At 47.4% G+C, this 20000-nt stretch overlaps 2 protein-coding genes across 2 annotated transcripts in view; both read right to left on the bottom strand.

Annotated features, from left to right (window-relative positions):
• Positions 1-12925, bottom strand: part of LOC134099262 (eukaryotic translation initiation factor 4 gamma 1-like) — a 20021-nt gene extending 7096 nt beyond the window's left edge. Inside the window, exons 1-6 of the mRNA XM_062552051.1 lie at positions 12821-12925; positions 10592-10656; positions 9432-9556; positions 8784-8864; positions 6120-6329; positions 2913-2997 (exon numbers count right to left, since the gene is read on the bottom strand). Of these exons, the coding sequence (XP_062408035.1) occupies positions 2913-2997; positions 6120-6329; positions 8784-8864; positions 9432-9515 (460 nt within the window). The 5' untranslated portion in view covers positions 9516-9556; positions 10592-10656; positions 12821-12925. The remainder of the gene's footprint in view (positions 1-2912; positions 2998-6119; positions 6330-8783; positions 8865-9431; positions 9557-10591; positions 10657-12820) is intronic.
• A 1610-nt stretch (positions 12926-14535) lies between these two features.
• The window catches only part of psmd2 (proteasome 26S subunit ubiquitin receptor, non-ATPase 2), a 21373-nt gene continuing 15908 nt past the window's right edge, over positions 14536-20000 (bottom strand). The window contains exons 18-21 of the mRNA XM_062552393.1: positions 19526-19620; positions 18936-19062; positions 17517-17635; positions 14536-15066 (exon numbers count right to left, since the gene is read on the bottom strand). Of these exons, the coding sequence (XP_062408377.1) occupies positions 14884-15066; positions 17517-17635; positions 18936-19062; positions 19526-19620 (524 nt within the window). The 3' untranslated portion in view covers positions 14536-14883. The remainder of the gene's footprint in view (positions 15067-17516; positions 17636-18935; positions 19063-19525; positions 19621-20000) is intronic.

Here is a 20000-nt window from a genome sequence, read left to right as displayed (position 1 = left end):
CACACTCCATTATATCCCCACACACTCACACACACTCCATTATATCCCCACACACACACACACACACACTCCATTATATCCCCACACAGCTCCACACACTCCATTATATCCCCCCCCCCACACACACACAGCTCCACACACTCCATTATATCCCCACACACACACACACACACACACACTCCATTATATCCCCACACAGCTCCACACACTCCATTATCCCACACACACACACACACACACTCCATTATATCCCCACACACTCACACACACTCCATTATATCCCCACACACACACACACACACACTCCATTATATCCCCACACAGCTCCACACACTCCATTATATCCCCCCCCCACACACACACAGCTCCACACACTCCATTATATCCCCACACACACACACACACACACACACTCCATTATATCCCCACACAGCTCCACACACTCCATTATCCCACACACACACACACACACACTCCATTATATCCCCACACACTCACACACACTCCATTATATCCCCACACACACACACACACACACTCCATTATATCCCCACACAGCTCCACACACTCCATTATATCCCCACACACACACACACACTCCATTATATCCCCACACACACACACACACACACCATTATATCCCCACACACACACACACACTCCATTATATCCCCACACACACACACACACACACTCCATTATATCCCCACACAGCTCCACACACTCCATTATATCCCCACACACACACACACACTCCATTATATCCCCACACACACACACACACTCCATTATATCCCCACACACTCACACACACACTCCATTATATCCCCACACACTCACACACACTCCATTATATCCCCACACACTCACACACACACTCCATTATATCCCCACACACACACACACACACACCATTATATCCCACACACACTCACACACACACTCCATTATATCCCCACACACTCACACACACTCCATTATATCCCCACACACACACACACACACACCATTATATCCCACACACACTCACACACACACTCCATTATATCCCCACACACACACACACACACTCCATTATATCCCCACACACTCACACACACTCCATTATATCCCCACACACACACACACACACACACTCCATTATATCCCCACACACTCACACACACTCCATTCTATCCCCACACACACTCACACACACTCCATTATATCCCCACACACACACACACACTCCATTATATCCCCACACACTCACACACACTCCATTCTATCCCCACACACACTCACACACACTCCATTATATCCCCACACACACACACACACTCCATTATATCCCCACACACTCACACACACTCCATTCTATCCCCACACACACTCACACACACTCCATTATATCCCCACACACACACACACACTCCATTATATCCCCACACACTCACACACACTCCATTCTATCCCCACACACACTCACACACACACTCCATTATATCCCCACACACACTCACACACACACTCCATTATATCCCCACACACTCACACACACTCCATTCTATCCCCACACACACTCACACACACACTCCATTATATCCCCACACACTCACACACACTCCATTCTATCCCCACACACACTCACACACACACTCCATTATATCCCCACACACACACACACACACTCCATTATATCCCCACACACTCACACACACTCCATTATATCCCCACACACACACACACACACACACTCCATTATATCCCCACACACTCACACACACTCCATTCTATCCCCACACACACTCACACACACTCCATTATATCCCCACACACACACACACACTCCATTATATCCCCACACACTCACACACACTCCATTCTATCCCCACACACACTCACACACACTCCATTATATCCCCACACACACACACACACTCCATTATATCCCCACACACTCACACACACTCCATTCTATCCCCACACACACTCACACACACTCCATTATATCCCCACACACACACACACACTCCATTATATCCCCACACACTCACACACACTCCATTCTATCCCCACACACACTCACACACACACTCCATTATATCCCCACACACACTCACACACACACTCCATTATATCCCCACACACTCACACACACTCCATTATATCCCCACACACACTCACACACACACTCCATTATATCCCCACACACTCACACACACTCCATTCTATCCCCACACACACACACACACTCCATTATATCCCCACACACACTCACACACACACTCCATTATATCCCCACACACTCACACACACTCCATTATATCCCCACACACACTCACACACACACTCCATTATATCCCCACACACTCACACACACTCCATTCTATCCCCACACACACTCACACACTCCATTATATCCCCTGTGCTGCTCTGGTGTTGTGCCCCCAGGGGTCAGAGAGTGCAACAGCATAGCAGCAGCATGCCTATTCAATTAGACCAGCTCTTCTGAACACACACACTCTCTCACACACACACACACACGCAACAGCATAGCAGCAGCATGCCTATTCAATTAGACCAGCTCTTCTGAACACACACACTCTCTCACACACACACACACACGCAACAGCATAGCAGCAGCATGCCTATTCAATTAGACCAGCTCTTCTGAACACACACACTCTCTCACACACACACACACACAGGCACGCACGCACGCACGCACGCACGCACGCACGCACGCACGCACGCACGCACGCACGCACGCACGCACGCACGCACGCACGCACGCACGCACGCACGCACGCACACTAAGAGAACCTAAGCAGAATAGCAGACACACACACACACACACACACACACACACACGTGTGAGCATATGTGTCTGTGTGTGTGTGTGTATGTGTTTGTGTTTGTGTTTTACCTACCGTAATCTCCTGGGCTGGTTCCGGGGTAGAACCCTGGGGATCCTGTGACCTGGTACTGCTGCGGGGTGACGTAGGGGGCACGGTACTGCGGGTGGAACAGAGGAGAACGTTGGAGAACACTAGAACCTCATCAGAGAAGAACACTGAAGAACACTAGAACCTCATCAGAGAAGAACGCTAAAGAACACTAGAACCTCATCAGAGAAGAGCACTAAAGAACACTAGAACCTCATCAGAGGAGAACGTTGGAGAACACTAGAACCTCATTAGAAAAGAACATTGGAGAACACTAGAACCTCATTAGAAAAGAACGCTGGAGAACACTACACACTAGAACCTCATTAGAGCATGACCTGAAACTCAGATGAGACGGAACACGAAATCGTTCTCTCTGATCAGAACTACAATACACTGATCTGCTGCAACCTCTGCTACGCCCCCTTTTGTGTGTGTGAGTGTGTATGTTCTGCTACGCTCTCTTTCGGAGTGTGTGCGCATATGACGGTGGCAAATGCCAGTCAGGTCTTCATCATGTTCTACTTAGGGGTTTCACCCACTAGTCCAATAGTCGATTAGTCGTCTATAACAACCACTAGTAGGCGCTGTGGGCAGTAGTGGACCAGTCGTTCACAAAAGGTTTCCCCTCTCTAGCCAAGTTATCAAGAAATGTATCTGCGTTTTTCCCCCGGCGGTGAAGTTGTGACACAGTCACGCGACAGCAGTCAAGTGTCCATTCTCTCCCATGGCAACGCCCTCGTTTATTCTTACTGTACCAAAAACATGGCAGAGTGGAATTTATGAGTGAGGAGGACAAGGACAGGTAACGAGTAATGCAGGCACGCTATAGGCTAATGCTTACTAATGGCCACACGGTCCTAATTGGTGTAAGTTGCCACTGTGGTTTATGGGGATTCCAGTTTCACTCTTTAGCTTAAGACACAATGAAACATGCTGGAGAAGTTGGCAATGGTTAGGTTTAGTTCTGTGGTCAAGGCAACCTAGCTGGCAGCGGACACCCATGCTGCAGGCTGCTGTAACTTGTATTGCCATTTTTATATTGACCAATGTGAACAGAATAACCTATACAATTCCCACACCGTTATGTTCTTTCTGCATTACAAAAATACAATTTTAAGTATTCACCAGAACGCCACCCTCTGAGTCTTCCTTAACGTTAACTAATGCGTTACTGTATTAACTTAATACACAAATAAATTAACTACTAGTCGACCTCTATTATGAGCAACTAGTCGACTGCTGAAAAGTACTAGTCATGAAATCCCTAATACCACTGCATTTTAACTCTTTAGCATGCTACCTTGTCTTAATAAGTTCTATTACATCTTGTGTATTGAAGATAGTCCTCAATACTATAAGTTAAGGAATGGTAATAGTAGTAGATAGTCCTTATAAGGAATGGTAATAGACGTCCTTAACTATTATTTCTGCCGCATTTGTATTCAGTGGGAAAAGCAAGTGGAGCGCAGGGCTGTTATAAAGGCAAAGGTCGTCTGAACAGCACACACACGGGATCTATAGGACCAGGATTCTAGAGATTTCTGAGAACACACACACACACACACACACACACACACACACACACACACACAGATATGCACACGTGTACAAGTTCACACACACGCTGCATGAGCGTCCTCTGGTTGCACAATCAGGAAGGGTCGAGAGGGGCAGCCAGGCAGAGGGGTCGACTCAGCACAATGTTGGGAATGTGTGTGTGTGTGTGTGAGAGAGGGAGAGTGTGTGTGTGTGTGTGTGTTCGTGTGTGCATGGGGGGGGGGGGGGGGTCACAGAGACTGAGTAAAATGGCAAATAGACGGAAAAAGAGAAAAGGGCCTCGTTGGTGTGCCTCACGCGCACACACTCACACACACACACACACACACACACACAAACACACACTCCGTACAGACAGACCTCTACAGACGGGCTTTCTGTCGGCAGGTATCCACATGAATTCAATGACATTTTTTGTAAAACAGTTGCCAAAGAGGAAACTTTTCAAAACAACAGTTATGACACCCTTGTGTTTTCGTATAGACACCTGGAACAATGGAAACGCTGACAAAACAGTCAGACCCCTAACATACATGGCAAGGACACCCCAAAACAGCCCAAGCCCTAACCTACATGGCAAGGACACCCCAAATTGTCAGTGTCAGTCAGTTTGTCATGTTAAATTGTCATAATTTCTGTGTAGGCAGCATCAGCCTGGGCTCACTAGGGCCACACGGGCTTGATGCACGGCTAGCGCTGCCTAGCATAGCAGGCCAATGCTAACGCTAACGCTAACGCTAGCTCCCCAGTGTAACCCGCTCTGTGCTGGCTTTTCTTAAACTTCTTTGACCTGACGCCCGGTCATGTCAGGCTTCGGGGTCACAGGGTCCACCGACACGTGCGCCCCCTCCCATTTGAGCGTTTGATTGTTCCAAAACACAACACCAGCTTTTGTGTATGCTCAATGGCAGAGCGGATGAGCAGATGATGTGGCGATGTGTATTTAGCAGGAAGAGTAGGGCCCGGTCTCACTCCACTGGCCCTGTCCTAAACGTGCCCCTAAACCCTCCCCCTACACACTTCCACTTTGTTTGCGCGTTCATTCCCAATCGTGCACCTAAACCCTCCCCCTACACACTTCCACTTTGTTTGCGCGTTCATTCCCAATCGTGCCCCTAAACCCTCCCCCTACACACTTCCACCTCGTTTGCGCGTTCATGCGAGGGTCCGCCATATTGAGTATCATCCGAAACTAAATTTGAGTCGAGTGAAGTGCCTAGGGAGAGGGGCTACCACGCCTCCAGGAGCAAGTCTGCATGGATGCTGACTTGGAACGCAGGTTCAACCGTTTTCACGTGTTCGTGCAGCTCGTGTAATCTCCCTGCCAGTTGTTTTTTGGTCCGTATGACAGCATTTAGACAAAAGCGTGATTTAAGCTACATTGTAACAACTCATGTTTAGTTTGATACTCAGTAAAATGTGCAAGATCGTACAGAATGCATGTTGAAGGTTTGTCATCTCATACCATGCCGTTATCGGTCTTGCCACATAAGGCCCAGTGCTTTATAAACACAATACAGTCCACAGGTCCTCTGTTGAATTACCAGCATACAGCTGCTTCCCAGCTCACACACACACACACACACACACAGACACACACAGACACAGTTTCCTAGGGGCTTTGCCGCTCACCTGTCCAGGTATGAAGTAGGCGGGGGTTTGGGAGTTGGCAAACGGGATTGGCTGCTGGGGGATCATCATGACCTGGGAGTGGGACCCTGGTTGGTAGACGTGGGCAGGGTGTGTCCCATGTGGGCCTGGGATTGGTCGAGGAGCGGAGGAGGGGGGCTGGACACGCCCACCACTACTGGCCAATGAGGGACGCTGGGGCTGGTAGTACGGCTGAGAGGGAGAGAGACAGGAAGTGATGTGGAAACCAGCTTATAAAACAGGGCAGAGAGAGAGAGAGGGAGAGAGAGAGGGAGGAAGGAAGAAGGAGAAGGAGTGGAAACCATAAAACACAGAGAGAGAGAAAGAGAGTGAGATGTGGAAACCAGCATAGAGAACAGAAGGATAGAGAGAGGGAGAAGAGAGAGGGAGAAGAGAGAGAGAAGGAGAGGAAGAGAGAGAAAGGGAGGAAGAGAGAAACTGGAAGAAAGTGTAAGATATCAAAAAAGTGTCAACCAGAGTAGTGAACAGAAGGATAGAGAGAGGGAGAAGAGAGAGAGGAGAGAGAGAGGAGAGGAAGAGAGAGAAAGGGAGGAAGAGAGAAACTGGAAGAAAGTGTAAACCAGAGTAGAGAACAGAGGCAAAGAAAGAATGACAGAAAGACAGACAACATGTGAAGAACAGTACAAACATGTGTGAGAGTGTGACACTGTGTGTTTGTGTGTGTGTGTGTGTGTGTGTGTGTGTGGAGGTTGTTTTCTGAAAGCTCTAGAGTTCACTACTCCTGTCATGAGGCCAGAACAGGACCTGGGGTGTCCTGGGTTACCCCTCGAAATCAGAGCGCACATACACACACACATACACACACACACACACACACACTCACATGTGCACGCCCATCCCCCTCCAGCTCAAACATACCACAGCAACTGCCCCCAGTCCATCAGCTCAAATAGCTGCCCAGCAAGCCCCTGCCCAGCTCCACTCTCTCTCTCTGACACACACACACACACACACACACACACACACACACACACACACACTTGTTGTGTGTGTGTGTATGTTACTTGTCCAAAAGTGACGGGCAGAATGCTGCCTCAGTGTGTGTTCTTTCTTTTGGGGAGCCAGGAGGCGTGACCAAATAGTAAATAACGCGTAAACTCATAAAAACCACGCGCGACTTGGAATGTCAGATCCGGGTAAAAAGCCGAGCTGGCTCACACAACAAAGCTCATAGCAACACAGCCAGAGATAGAGGTCTGGCTCTATTGAGTCTACGGCTGGTTTAATGGGACACACAGGACAGAGCCGCTAGCATACACAGCATGTCTACGGCTCACGTTTACTGTTCATGGGCGCAGCCATCTTGGAAGCTCCAGCTCGGGGGCGTTCGATCGAATCAGCGCTGTGCGGATATGGCAAAACATAAATGTTTGTATCGGAAGATTCAGCCACATCTGCACAGCGCTGCTAGGTCAGACACTGCTGTAAATAGACCCTTGGTTGTTATTACTCCGGAGTGAAGGGGCATTCACACCAAGAACGATATCTATGATGATAACTATAACCATAGCGATAAAAGCATCCACACTGACTAAGGATAAGCAAAGTCTCTTATTGTGTTAATGAATGGGATGGCTAAAATGGGATGAGTTCTGATTGGTTGTTAGCTTTTTAACATTCTCAAAATGTATCTGAAAGTGATCCCCAACAATATCGTTCTTCATGTCGCTATCGTTACAGTTTGTGTGTGAACGTCGTCATTCATATTAATGAGCACGATATTTGTTGATCATCATTATAGCTATTGTTCTTGTTGTGAACGGCCCTTCACACTTTAAAGGGATAATCCGGAGTGAAATGCACTTTAGATCAATTTTTCGGACTATTGGGAGTACATACGTTGAGTTGACACCAAAATCATGTCATTCGGATGTATTTTGAGAAAGTTCGAGTTCACCATTTTTAGCCAAAACTCGTTAGCCTGTAAGTGACCGGGGCAACTACACTACAAAACGCTATTTTTATACCTCTTCTACTGTTCCAAACAACGCTACACTTACGTGGTAGTGAGTAGAGGGTCCCTAAAGCCAAACCGAAGTATCCCCACGTCTTTATGTGGTCGGATAGAGAGTCCAGAATGAATTTAATCGAGTCAGTACCTGGTGTCAACTCAACGTATGTACTCCCAATAGTCCGAAAAATTGATCTAAAGTGAATTTCACTCCGGATTATCCCTTTACGGCTATGTTCAGATTATGTAAAAAACGCCCAGAACACATTCAAAAGGGGCAATAACTGCAGGAAATATCTCAGTATTAAAAAGGGCTTTTGAAAGCGTCGCTTTGTTTTAAATATGCTTTCCGTCCACGTGCATGTTTAGAATTTCCTTTTCAAATTCCTGCAACTTGTTGTCTGCACAGCACACCTGTAGACAGCAGGGGGAACCCTGACGTGTGGATCACAAGACCACGGGCACCAATCACATGGCCGTACAGGCAACTGTCAGCATCCAAAAGAGGAGAATTCGCACTGCAGATGCTATCATGCTACCAAAGACAGCAAGGCTACTGAACCTTGTATTTCAGTGTCTCAATGTTGCATTCACTGCAGGCAGGCTAGTAGCACACTAGTGTGTGAGTGGCGTGTGCGTGTGTGTGTGTGTGTGTGTGTGTGTGTAAATCATACCTGTCGGGGAGGTTGCTGGGCGGGGTTCATTGGAGGGGGTGTGGCAAACACAACAGACGGCTGCTGAGAGGGGAAGCCAGGCTGCAGAAGAAGAAAACAATCAGCACACACACACACACACACACACACACACACACACACACACACAGATGGAGTACACACAACACACACACACACACACACACACACACACACACACACACACACACACACACACACACACACACACACACACACACACACACAGATGGAGTACACACAACACACACACACACACACACACACACACACAGATGGAGTACACACAACACACACACACACACACACACACACACACACAGATGGAGTACACACAACACACACACACACACACACACACACACACACACAGATGGAGTACACACAACACACACACACACACACACACACACACACACACACACACACACACACACACACAGATGGAGTACACACAACACACACACACACACACACACACACACACACACACAGATGGAGTACACACAACACACACACACACACACACACACACAGATGGAGTACACACACACACAGAGTAGAAATACACAGACAGCAGACAGTGTGTGTGTGTGTGTGTGTGTGTGTGTGTGTGTGTGTGTGTCTCACCTGCGAGAGGCCGGGGGAGGGTGCGGGGGGGTGAGGGGGGGCAGAGGGCGGGGGACCCGTTAGAGGCTGCGGCGGTTTATTCATCTCACCAGGATCCTCATGAAGGCACGTGTACACACACACACCTGCAGACACCGAGAGGAACAAGTTACAGGCACACACACACACACATCAAATCAGGCACTCATACAAAACCATATAAATCACCCACAGAAAGGGCTGCGCAAGCGCGCACACACACACATTACACACACACACACACACGCCCCTTTCAGACAGGACAATGCCCAGGTAAATGGGTCTGGATCTCAAACGGACTCGAGTGTTCAAACATGACCCTCACATACGGGACGCTGGGACTTGTTCATTCCTGGAGTAAATATAGGTGGATGTGTGTGTGGTGTGTGTGTTCATTCCTAGAGTAAATACAGGTCTGTATATATGTGTGTGTGTGTGTGTGTGTGTGTGTGTGTGTGTGTGTGTGTGTGTGTGTGTGTGTGTGTGTGTGTGTGAGTGTGTGTGAGTGTGTGTGAGTGTTCATTCCTGGAGTAAATACAGGTATATGTGTGTGTTTGTGTGTGTTCATTCCTGGAGTAACCACTCCGGGGGGTTTAGGAGAGGGGAGGAGGCAGGGACGACGCAGTGATGTTGTCGGGGTATGGAGCACAAAACAGGCTCAATTAGGATGATTAATGATGCAAACAAAGAGGCCAAATCGTTGAAACTAAAACGCATCACCAGTTCCAGAGCAGGAGCATCCCTCTCTACCTTCAAAAAACTCCTGAAGACCCAGTTCTTCACAGAGCACCTCCTCTTGTAGCACTACCTACCTAAAATGGCTCAAATGCCAATCTTAGCATATTGCTTTTCTTATTTACTGTATTGTATAAATGGATGCATTTAATATACATATGCATGTGATGGTTGATGCTTGATCTGCTGCTATTTGCACTAGAATGTGTCACTTTTTAGTGTGTCAGATGTTGGGGGTATGCGAGCTGAGTCAGGACGTAGAAGGTGGTACGCGGGGGAATACGTTTGTTGTGTTCAGACATAGGCTACAGTACCTTCACCCACACACAGCCACCCATGTGACATCCGGATCATGTCCAGAGTCACTCACACACACACACACACACACACACACACACACGACTCACTGTCTTGGGTGTGTTCTGTCCCCGTTCAGGGACTGTGGCTCACACTGCGCGGCTCAAAACTCAACCTATCAGAGACAGGGAGAGAGGTGTCAGACCAATATTTGACCAATTAGAGAAAGGGAAGGAGATAGCAGATCAACACTCTATCTAAATACCCCAACTGAATTGATAAGGAAAGTACAACTGTGATTTTACACTCAAGATATCAGCAACATGGATGTCTGCTGACAAAATCATGAAACAAATGCTACTACACTTGAAAAGGTCGCCACCTCTGGAATACAACATGACTCTCAACAAAGAACAAGTTTATACTTCTGCATACAACTCCACTCATACACACTCACGTGTCCACACACAGACACACACACACTCGCACATGAGATCAGCGGAAATATCTGAGTCATCCATGGTCACCGGAGGAGGCAAAACAAGATCAAATCAGAAGGCTACCGAGACACGAACAAGAATGCGACAGAAATTGGCGGGACGTTAATGTGAGCCATACACACAATGTATTTATGTATTTATCATCATCTCTATTTGTACACGTCACGAACCCAAATTTTAGGCCGTCGTTGGATAGTGACCCGCGCCACTTTCACGTGCCTGGCGATAGGCGGCAGCACCAGCGCGAGCTGGCGGCATGCCTGCCTGACGCATCCACGTGGTTTGTGCTTTCACGCGCGCGCACCACGCGCACACAAGCATGGGGGAAAGCCGGGTGTCTGTGCGCGTCCATGCTGTTAGCGAAATGACATCCATCACTACGACCAACGCACACACACGGACGAAATACAGATTGCTACTTAATCCATGCTGTCAATTTACTAACATATTCTGGCAAACGGCAGCAACACTTTCCAAGCAAGCTGGTGCCCATTCATGGCTCATGCACTATTAGCACAGACAATTCAGCTAGCCTCTCCGCACTGACATGTCAGCTGAAAGGAGGGCTGGGTGCTGTTTGTTTCACAGGGAAAGTGCGTGCGTGCATGCGGCCAAACAGACAAGCCAGAGGGCTTTACAGGGAGAGCTAACGTCAACACTGCTAACAGTAACGACAATGCTAACTTTTAACTTCCCACCAAATCAAGCCCTCGCTAGGATTGAGCACTGCTTTGCCACAAGCCCTCTGTCCATGAAGATTAGAGTTAATTCTCTTAGAACTTTAAGTTCAACACGACAAGCACCGTCTCAATTTCACTTGTGGCTTCAACGCATCGCAGGTGCAAAATAACGTTAAATACATTCCACCTCAATAAAGTGAGACTTCAATGGTATCCGATTGCCTCACTATTTATCACAATAAGTTGGCCACATTAGACAAAGTTGAACATAAACTCAACCTGGTTGTGAATGCCTGGCGTTAGCTGATTGCTACGACTAGAACCTACACAACCCTTTCCCTCGAGTCCCCCGAAACTGTCCGGTGTCACTTTCGGCAGTGAAACACTAGCTGTGCTCCAGTCCATTTTAAACCCTCCACATCGATGTAACGATATATGCACCACAACGCCAGTTATGCGGAGCAGTTCCATGCTGAAATATGTATACACTCTCTCTCACAGACTCACACACACACAACAGTGTTGCTCCGGTATGTTCGAAATTACCCCCAAAAAAAAAAAACTGTTCGTGCAATATCCAAATGATTAGTTAGCAAGAACTAGTTTCCCACCCACCCCTCGAAAGGTAGGCTACGGCAGCTAACTTACTAGCTGTAAACTGGTAGCAGCAGTGCCAACGTGTGCCTGAAAAGCTAGCGCCTGTCAATGAACAACGTTACTCGATTTTCACAGAACACTGCGAGTTTGTCAATGGAACAAAAGTCATTCACTAACCAAATCCTCAGTTCAACAGCTAACGTCAACGTTGGCTAAAGGCACAACTTTCTAAGCCGAGGTTTTAGGTTATTTAGCAATCAAGCTACATACAAAGCTACATAGATTTTGACAGGTGAATGAGTAACATTGGTATACAAATAAAAGTGCAAGCGGCTGAACGTTATTTGGAAGTCATATCATTCATTTTTACTCATTTTTGCTGAGGATTAACTTACAAATCGATATGTATCAACCCCCCATAACTCACCAACAGAAGCGGAGCCCCAAGCGGACCACGCAAGGCCTAACCTACCTTATGACAAGCGCCCCCCAAAAACCCAGTGCAAGGGGGTAGCTTGTTAGCTTAGCATTCCTCTACTACCGCTAGTACACCTGCAATCACCTTGGTATAAATGCTTATCAATTCAGCTAAATGAATCGAAGGACATCTCGTGTGAATCCTTTCAAAGTGGCAGCAGTAGTAGTAACGTTAACTCACAATGTTAGCAACAGGTCAATCAATGCAAGGCATTACCCAACTTTCTGTTAGTTTTATAACCCAACAGTAGTCGCCACACGTGTCCAAATGAGAATTTCGTCGCCATAAAAGCATCTTTCAGGCATCGTTGACATGACAACATATGTGTTAATGTCCTGGCATAAGCATTTGCAGTTAGCTTCAGAGATATTGTAAGGCCCTGTGTAACATTTAGGCCGTAACAAGTCACTTGACTACAAATATAAGTTGAGGCATGAGGCATTGAAGGGCAGACGAACTGGCTCACACAGCATGGATAACAAATTCGGCTTGACAGCAGACGGTGACTACTCCCGTGGCTGCCATATTAGCTGGTCAGCTAACTTGCCGGTCGCCACCCAAACTGACGTTTCAACCGCCTGGGAGTTCTTATAACAGCTGCTGTTATTAAATGTAGCGCATGAGGGATAAGTTAAGTTATTTGCTAGTTACCACCGATTACCACAAATACCCAGTAATATCACTTTAGCTACGTTAACGTTAGACTTATGATCAACAGAGCTCGGATTTGAATCATGGGTTGATGGAACTGAAAACTACCATTGACGTTTTCTCCACCCAGGATTCGTCTGATGCCACCTGTGGTACTCTGAGTACAAAATGTTGAAATTGCTTGTGTCTTGATTTATATCAATAACATAGAACCCGCTGACAATCTGTGTGTTGGGATCAGAATGGAATGGGAAAGCGAGGAGTCCGAAAGACAGGAGACGTTAACGTTAAGGTAGCTGAGGTCGGTGATGCCGGTAAAACTACTCTACAGCCGTGGCAAATCACACTTAACAACCCCACATGAGTACTGCATTCTAAAACACGTAAAGAATGAGACACCGAGTCATATTTCTGGAATTTTCGGCAAAACGCAGAAGGGCAAAACCAGTGCAATAGTAAAATACCTCTCTCCTGTAGTCCGCAGAGCCGGACAGAAACCTCCCGGAAACCTTGTCGTTATTTCCGGCTCAACGACAACGGGAATTCCTCTCCCTTGTCATGTGACGAGGGAAAGAGCGTGATTTGGGAAGTTGTGTGTTATTGTGCACCGGTACAAATAGTTACATTAAACAGAGACTTTGTTTTCAACAGAGCACACGATCACGATACCTGCGGGTCTCAAACGGAGTCGTAAAGTCAATCACTTACTGTAAGCTTGTATGGGTTGCCGGTCTGTTAGCTTTACGTTGACGTTTTTCCTCGAGATGACAGCAGCAGTGGTCGTGTCACGTGGGCGGAGCGAGTCCCTAAAATGACGTTCATGTGAGGTCATCGATGATCAGACCAAGTCCAATTAAGCCACTGGCCAGTGGCCATGACTTTATTGCACATTTATTTAACGTTATCTGTGCAGTTTCCCTGTGTGAGTGATGAGAACCCCATGCACTCATATGGCCAGCCAGGCTACAGACATTCTGAGCAAAACTGGTCATGATGACAGATGACAGAGACAGACTTCTATTCCACCATCACCACCCTCCTTATCATATCCTTGGACAAATGTACATTTGTCCTTTCATCCCCTCGCCTTGCGCGCACGCGCACACACACACACACACACACACACACACACACACACACAATACCACTTCATTTTACATTTTTTATTTCAACCATTTAAAGTAAATGTAACAAAACCAACACAAGAGAAAAAAATATATAATAAACTGGATGGGCACAGTCAGATTTCATTTCTTATTTCTTTTGTAGATCCATGCGCTACTTACAACATGAGGACAGGGATGGATAAAGACAAGGAGGAGGAGGAGGGGGGGGGGGGGGGGGGGGAAGGGTCTCTAGCCATCATCATGTACACAATATCAGAGGTCCCCAAACGAGAGAGAGTGTGTGTGTGTGTGTGTGTGTGTGTGTGTGTGTGTGTGTGTGTGTGTGTGTGTGTGTGTGTGTGTGTGTGTGTGTGTGTGTGTGTGTGGGGTTTAGGCGTCGTAGTTGGGGTTCTTGCGGAGGATGACGAAGCCCTCCAGGATGTTGGTGACGGGCAGGTACTCCTCCGTGGCCAGCTCGGCTCGCTCCCCGTGGGCCAGCAGCACCGGAGTGGTGTGCGTCTGGAACCCCGTGATGGACTTGGGCTTGCCTGCCTGGCCCACCACATCCACCGCCTGGAGAGAGAGAGAGAGAGAGAGAGAGAGAGAGAGAGAGAGGGAGAGGGAGAGGGAGAGGGAGAGATGGAGGAGAGAGAGAGAGAGAGAGAGAGAGAGAGAGAGAGAGAGAGAGGGAGGGAGAGAGAGAGGGAGAGAGAGAGAGAGAGAGAGAAAGATGGAGAGAGAGAGATGGAGAGAGAGAGAGAGAGAGAGAGAGAGAGAGAGAGAGAGATGGAGAGAGAGAGAGAGAGAGAGAGAGAGAGAGAGAGAGAGATGGAGAGAGAGAGGGAGAGGGAGAGGGAGAGAGATGGAGAGAGAGATGGAGAGAGAGATGGAGAGAGAGAGAGGGAGAGAGAGAGATATGGAGAGAGAGAGATATGGAGAGAGAGAGAGAGAGAGAGAGAGAGAGAGAGAGAGAGAGAGAGATGGAGAGAGAGATGGAGAGAGAGAGAGATGGAGAGAGAGAGAGATGGAAGAACACAGTTAAAACACAAAAACTCTCTGGGTAAGGCCCCAGCCGTGGCGCGACTGGCTGGGGCACCTGCACCGCACGCCGGCGACCCGGGTTCGATTCCCGCCCCGTGGTCCTTTCCGGATCCCGCCCCAACACTCTCTCCCACTCGCTTCCTGTCTCTCTCAACTGTCCTATCATTAAAAGCATAAAAGCCCAAAAAATATACTTTAAAAAAAAAAAAAAAACTCTCTGGGTAATACTCAGGCATGCAAACTGATCAGGGGTGAAAAAGGTGAGACTCTTCTCCGACCCCCAGACCCCCCCCCCCCCCCCCCCCCCCCGCAAAAACAAAAAATCTTCCAAAGTGTGAGGGACCCGCTTTCTTTTCTGATGATTTCATAGGCCTGCAGGGACACTTCACCGATTAGCATTAAGCTTTGTATCTTTAGAAAACCAGTCATGTTTTTGAATGGTCGTGCATTATTGCCTCATTTTGCCTTGAGATGGGAGAAATACTGATTTCAATGTTGGACTTCCTGCTTTCAGTGATGTAAAAATCATCATTTTACATCATTGAAAGCAGGAAGTCCTATTCATGGGTTTCACTGAAATCCGTATTTCTCCCATCTCAAGGCAAAATGAGGGAATGATGCACGACCATTCAAAAACATGACTGGTTTTCTAAAGATTACAAAGCTGCTAATCGGTGAAGTGTCCCTTTAAACTATAAGTCTGAATATTTGTTGGACCAAACCAGGTAATCAATAAACTTGCTTGAGACACACTATTTCAAACTAGGCCTAATATTATTATATAAAAATAGGCTTTATTTTTTCAAATTGTTTTTAAATGTTTTAATATGCAGCCTAGGCTACTTGTGGTTTATATTGTGCTAGTGTGTTTAACCAACCAATAAAGTTATGTGAACTGTCTTCATATTACATGTTAAACTGTAGGCTACCTGTAGGCACAGACTAGGCTACTGATCAGGGTCCTGTAACTCGACAATCAAATGTAAATTTACGTTACGCATGGCTTACGAACTCGTAATGATCCGGGTGTAACTGAAACTTGTCGCAAGTCACACACACTCAAACGGTTACGTGCGTTACGTGTGGTCTGAAGCAGTCGCAACTTTTTTTTGGCTACGTTACTATAGCGAATCATTTGAGTTGCAGATCTTTTGCGTAGGCTTTGCGTAATGTCTATGCGCAGTGTGCTTCGAGTAACAGGGCCCACGTTTCTTAAAGACAGCATTAGCATGTCAATCAACTACGTCTCCGGACAAAACAAACCAGACCAGTTTGTGAGCATTTAATTCGACTGTCACATTAGCCTTTGATATACTGATAAAGTCTGCCTATTTGCTTCACCTTTTGCCGATCTAGATGGTTCGAACTGCACGTATTCTTCATCAAAATAACTCGTTATGTCTACATTTTTGTCTAATTTCGCTGACTTTCATAACATTAGAAGAAAACAACCTATGCCCGTTGCTTCACTCAGCGTCTTTCTCTAATAGAAGTTGAAAGTTTCAACTAGCCCACCTGTGAAATCCCTCGGCATCTCTCCTCCATCTGTCCAGAATCACTATTCCACCTGAGACGCATCTGCGCTCACAACAGGGAGGCTATATTGGCCTGCGCGTTCTGTTCGTTGCGTCTTTGTCAAACCAAGCTATTAGCTTCCACTAATGTTAAACGCATAAGGGCTACATTCACGCATCCCTTGCTGATCAGACACGTTTTAAATGCGACTCTGGAAACACCTCAAGATGCGTTAGCGTCTGCGCATGATTTTTAAACTCAGTTGTAAATTCAATTCACATTGACCCCCCCCCCCCCCCCCTAAGTATTTTCTCATCGGATCTGCACGAATCATGTAAGTCACCTATTTTTTATTCAAAACGGCGAATTTCGCCGAAAGGTGAGAAGTTTGCATGCCTGAATACTAAAACACTTTTTGTTAAATCTCTGTCGCGCACACACACACACACACACACACACACACTCACCTGTCCCACACGCACGGACACAGGGAGGGGACGCAGCTCCTCGTCAAACGTCACCAGCATCCTCGGCTGCATGGCTGCCACCAGCCCATACAACACGTAGTGAGACTTGCCTAGGATTACTGGAACACAGAGAGAGATCGTTACACACACACACACCCCATACAACACGTAGTGAGACTTGCCTAGGATTACTGGAACACAGAGAGAGATCGTTACACACACACACACACAGTGAGACTTCCCTAGGATTACTGGAACATAGAGAGATCGTCACACTCACACAGACAGACACACACACACACACACACTCTACGTAATTAGACTTCCCTAGGATTACGGACACAGAGAGAGAGACTGTTTCACACACACACGCACAAGCTCATACAACACAAAATTGTATGACTTCCCCAGTGCTATTACAGCAACACACAGCACTGATGCAGACTCATATACACACTCCCTCTGTCTCTCACACTCACACACCCTCAGGCTCAGACACACAGAACTGATGCAAACTCACATACACATACTCTCTCTGTCACTCACACATAGTACACATACTCTCTCTGTCTTTCACGCACAAATAGCACTGATGCAGACTCAAACACTTAATATACACACTCTCGGTCTCTCTCTCACACACACACACACTACATATACTATACGTTAGTGATGCGCGGGTGGGCTTTTTTAAAAACCCGCCCCAACCCGACTCTTCAGGAGATCCAAACCGCCCCGCCCAATCCGCAATTTTTTTTTCGAATTGTGACCCAAATCCGACCCGACCCGCGGAAAGGAAAAAACACACCTAGCGTCTTTCGTAGCCTAATTAGCCTAATTCTCCCACATGAGGACAACAGCGGGTTACAATAATCGGTCATTTTGACAATCTGCGCTCTTCCACACCATAATCTGCAGCCTAGACATAGCCAGTGTTAAATCTCATCTTCATGGACATAACAAGTTTCCATTCATATTTCCCCTGGCAACTTCATAGGCTAGCCTTCGTTTGCGTGAAACACTGCCAAGCATTTAACAAGCACAGCTGTTTATTCGTGTATACAGAAGCAAGGTGTTGTCGCATTGTGCACAACCTTCGATATCCCAGGCTCCATGTCCATAAAGTAGCGAATGCGCGATTGACTGTTTTCAGTCAGTCACGCATGGCTTGTTTTGCGCTCGACCACACCTCCTGTATTGCAGGCGCATCGCCACCTAATATGTCGGAAGTTAACAAGTGAGAAATGTGCATTTTTACTTTTTTGACCCGACCCACCCGCAATATTTAGAAAAAACTACTAGGCCTACCCAAATCCGCCCGACCCGCGGGTAAACCCGCGGATATCCGCGGGTAATGGGCTGAACCGCGCATCACTACTATACGTTCTCTGTGTCACACACACACACGGGAGGACGTACTGTTTTTGACGTCCAGGAAGGAGACGAGGACCGTGAGCAGCCCAGCCACGGCCACCTGACTCAGGAGCTGCCGGTCGCTATGATACGGACACAGCGTCAGCGTGCCCTTTCCCAGGTGAGTCAGCCCCTGTGGCACACACGCACACACACACAGGACACACACACATTCACAAACACATTAAGCATTTGGCAAGAATGACTCAGCAAAACAGAGTTACAGTATGTTCGCTGGTAGGGCTGAATGATCTGGGGAAAATAGCTGACTATGATTGACAATATTGCAGTTCTGCTTTGATCTGCGCCACAATTCAAGCTTCAGTTCAACATTCACACATGATGACACATTTGGAGCCGATGAAATATTGACGCCTCCGCCTGGCTGTCCGTCACACAAGCAGGGCCTGAATTTAAAGATCACGGATGTGACATCACTACGGCCCATTGGTGCCAGAGTCACCAGCTGCAAGATTTAATTGCACGACAGCTGCACGATTTTAATTTCTTTTATATTCGGCTAGCCAGATTTCCTACTCTGGCCTCTTTGCTGCCCCCCCCCCCCACCCCACACACACACACACACACACACACACCTGTGCGAGGCGGACCATGAAGAGGTTGTTGGGGTCTTTGGCGTGGTACTGTGCCAGCTGTCTCAGCATGGCGGCTAAGCGTGCGTTGTTGGTGCCTGGAGGTAGAACACAGGTGTCAAACATTAGTAATCAAGCGCACACACACGCACACACACACACACACCTTAACATGTCCATCAATATGACCGTCCGTCCGTCCACACACACTACTTGACAAGTCTGTCCGTCCGTACACACACACGCATTACTACCCAGACCCCACCCCCACACACTACTTGACATGTCCATCCGTATGTCCGTCCTTACGTCCGCACACACACACACACACACACACACACATTACTACCCCGACCCCACACACACACACACACACACACTACTTGACATGTCCATCCGTATGTCCGTCCTTACGTCCGCACACACACACACACACATTACTACCCCGACCACACACACACACACACACACACACACA

The sequence above is a fragment of the Sardina pilchardus genome, chromosome 13 (assembly GCF_963854185.1).
Source record: "Sardina pilchardus chromosome 13, fSarPil1.1, whole genome shotgun sequence".
NCBI classification, from domain to species: Eukaryota; Metazoa; Chordata; class Actinopteri; order Clupeiformes; family Clupeidae; genus Sardina; species Sardina pilchardus.
The sequence above is the reverse complement of the archived record's forward strand: the minus strand, read 5'-3'. Positions and strand labels throughout refer to the sequence as shown.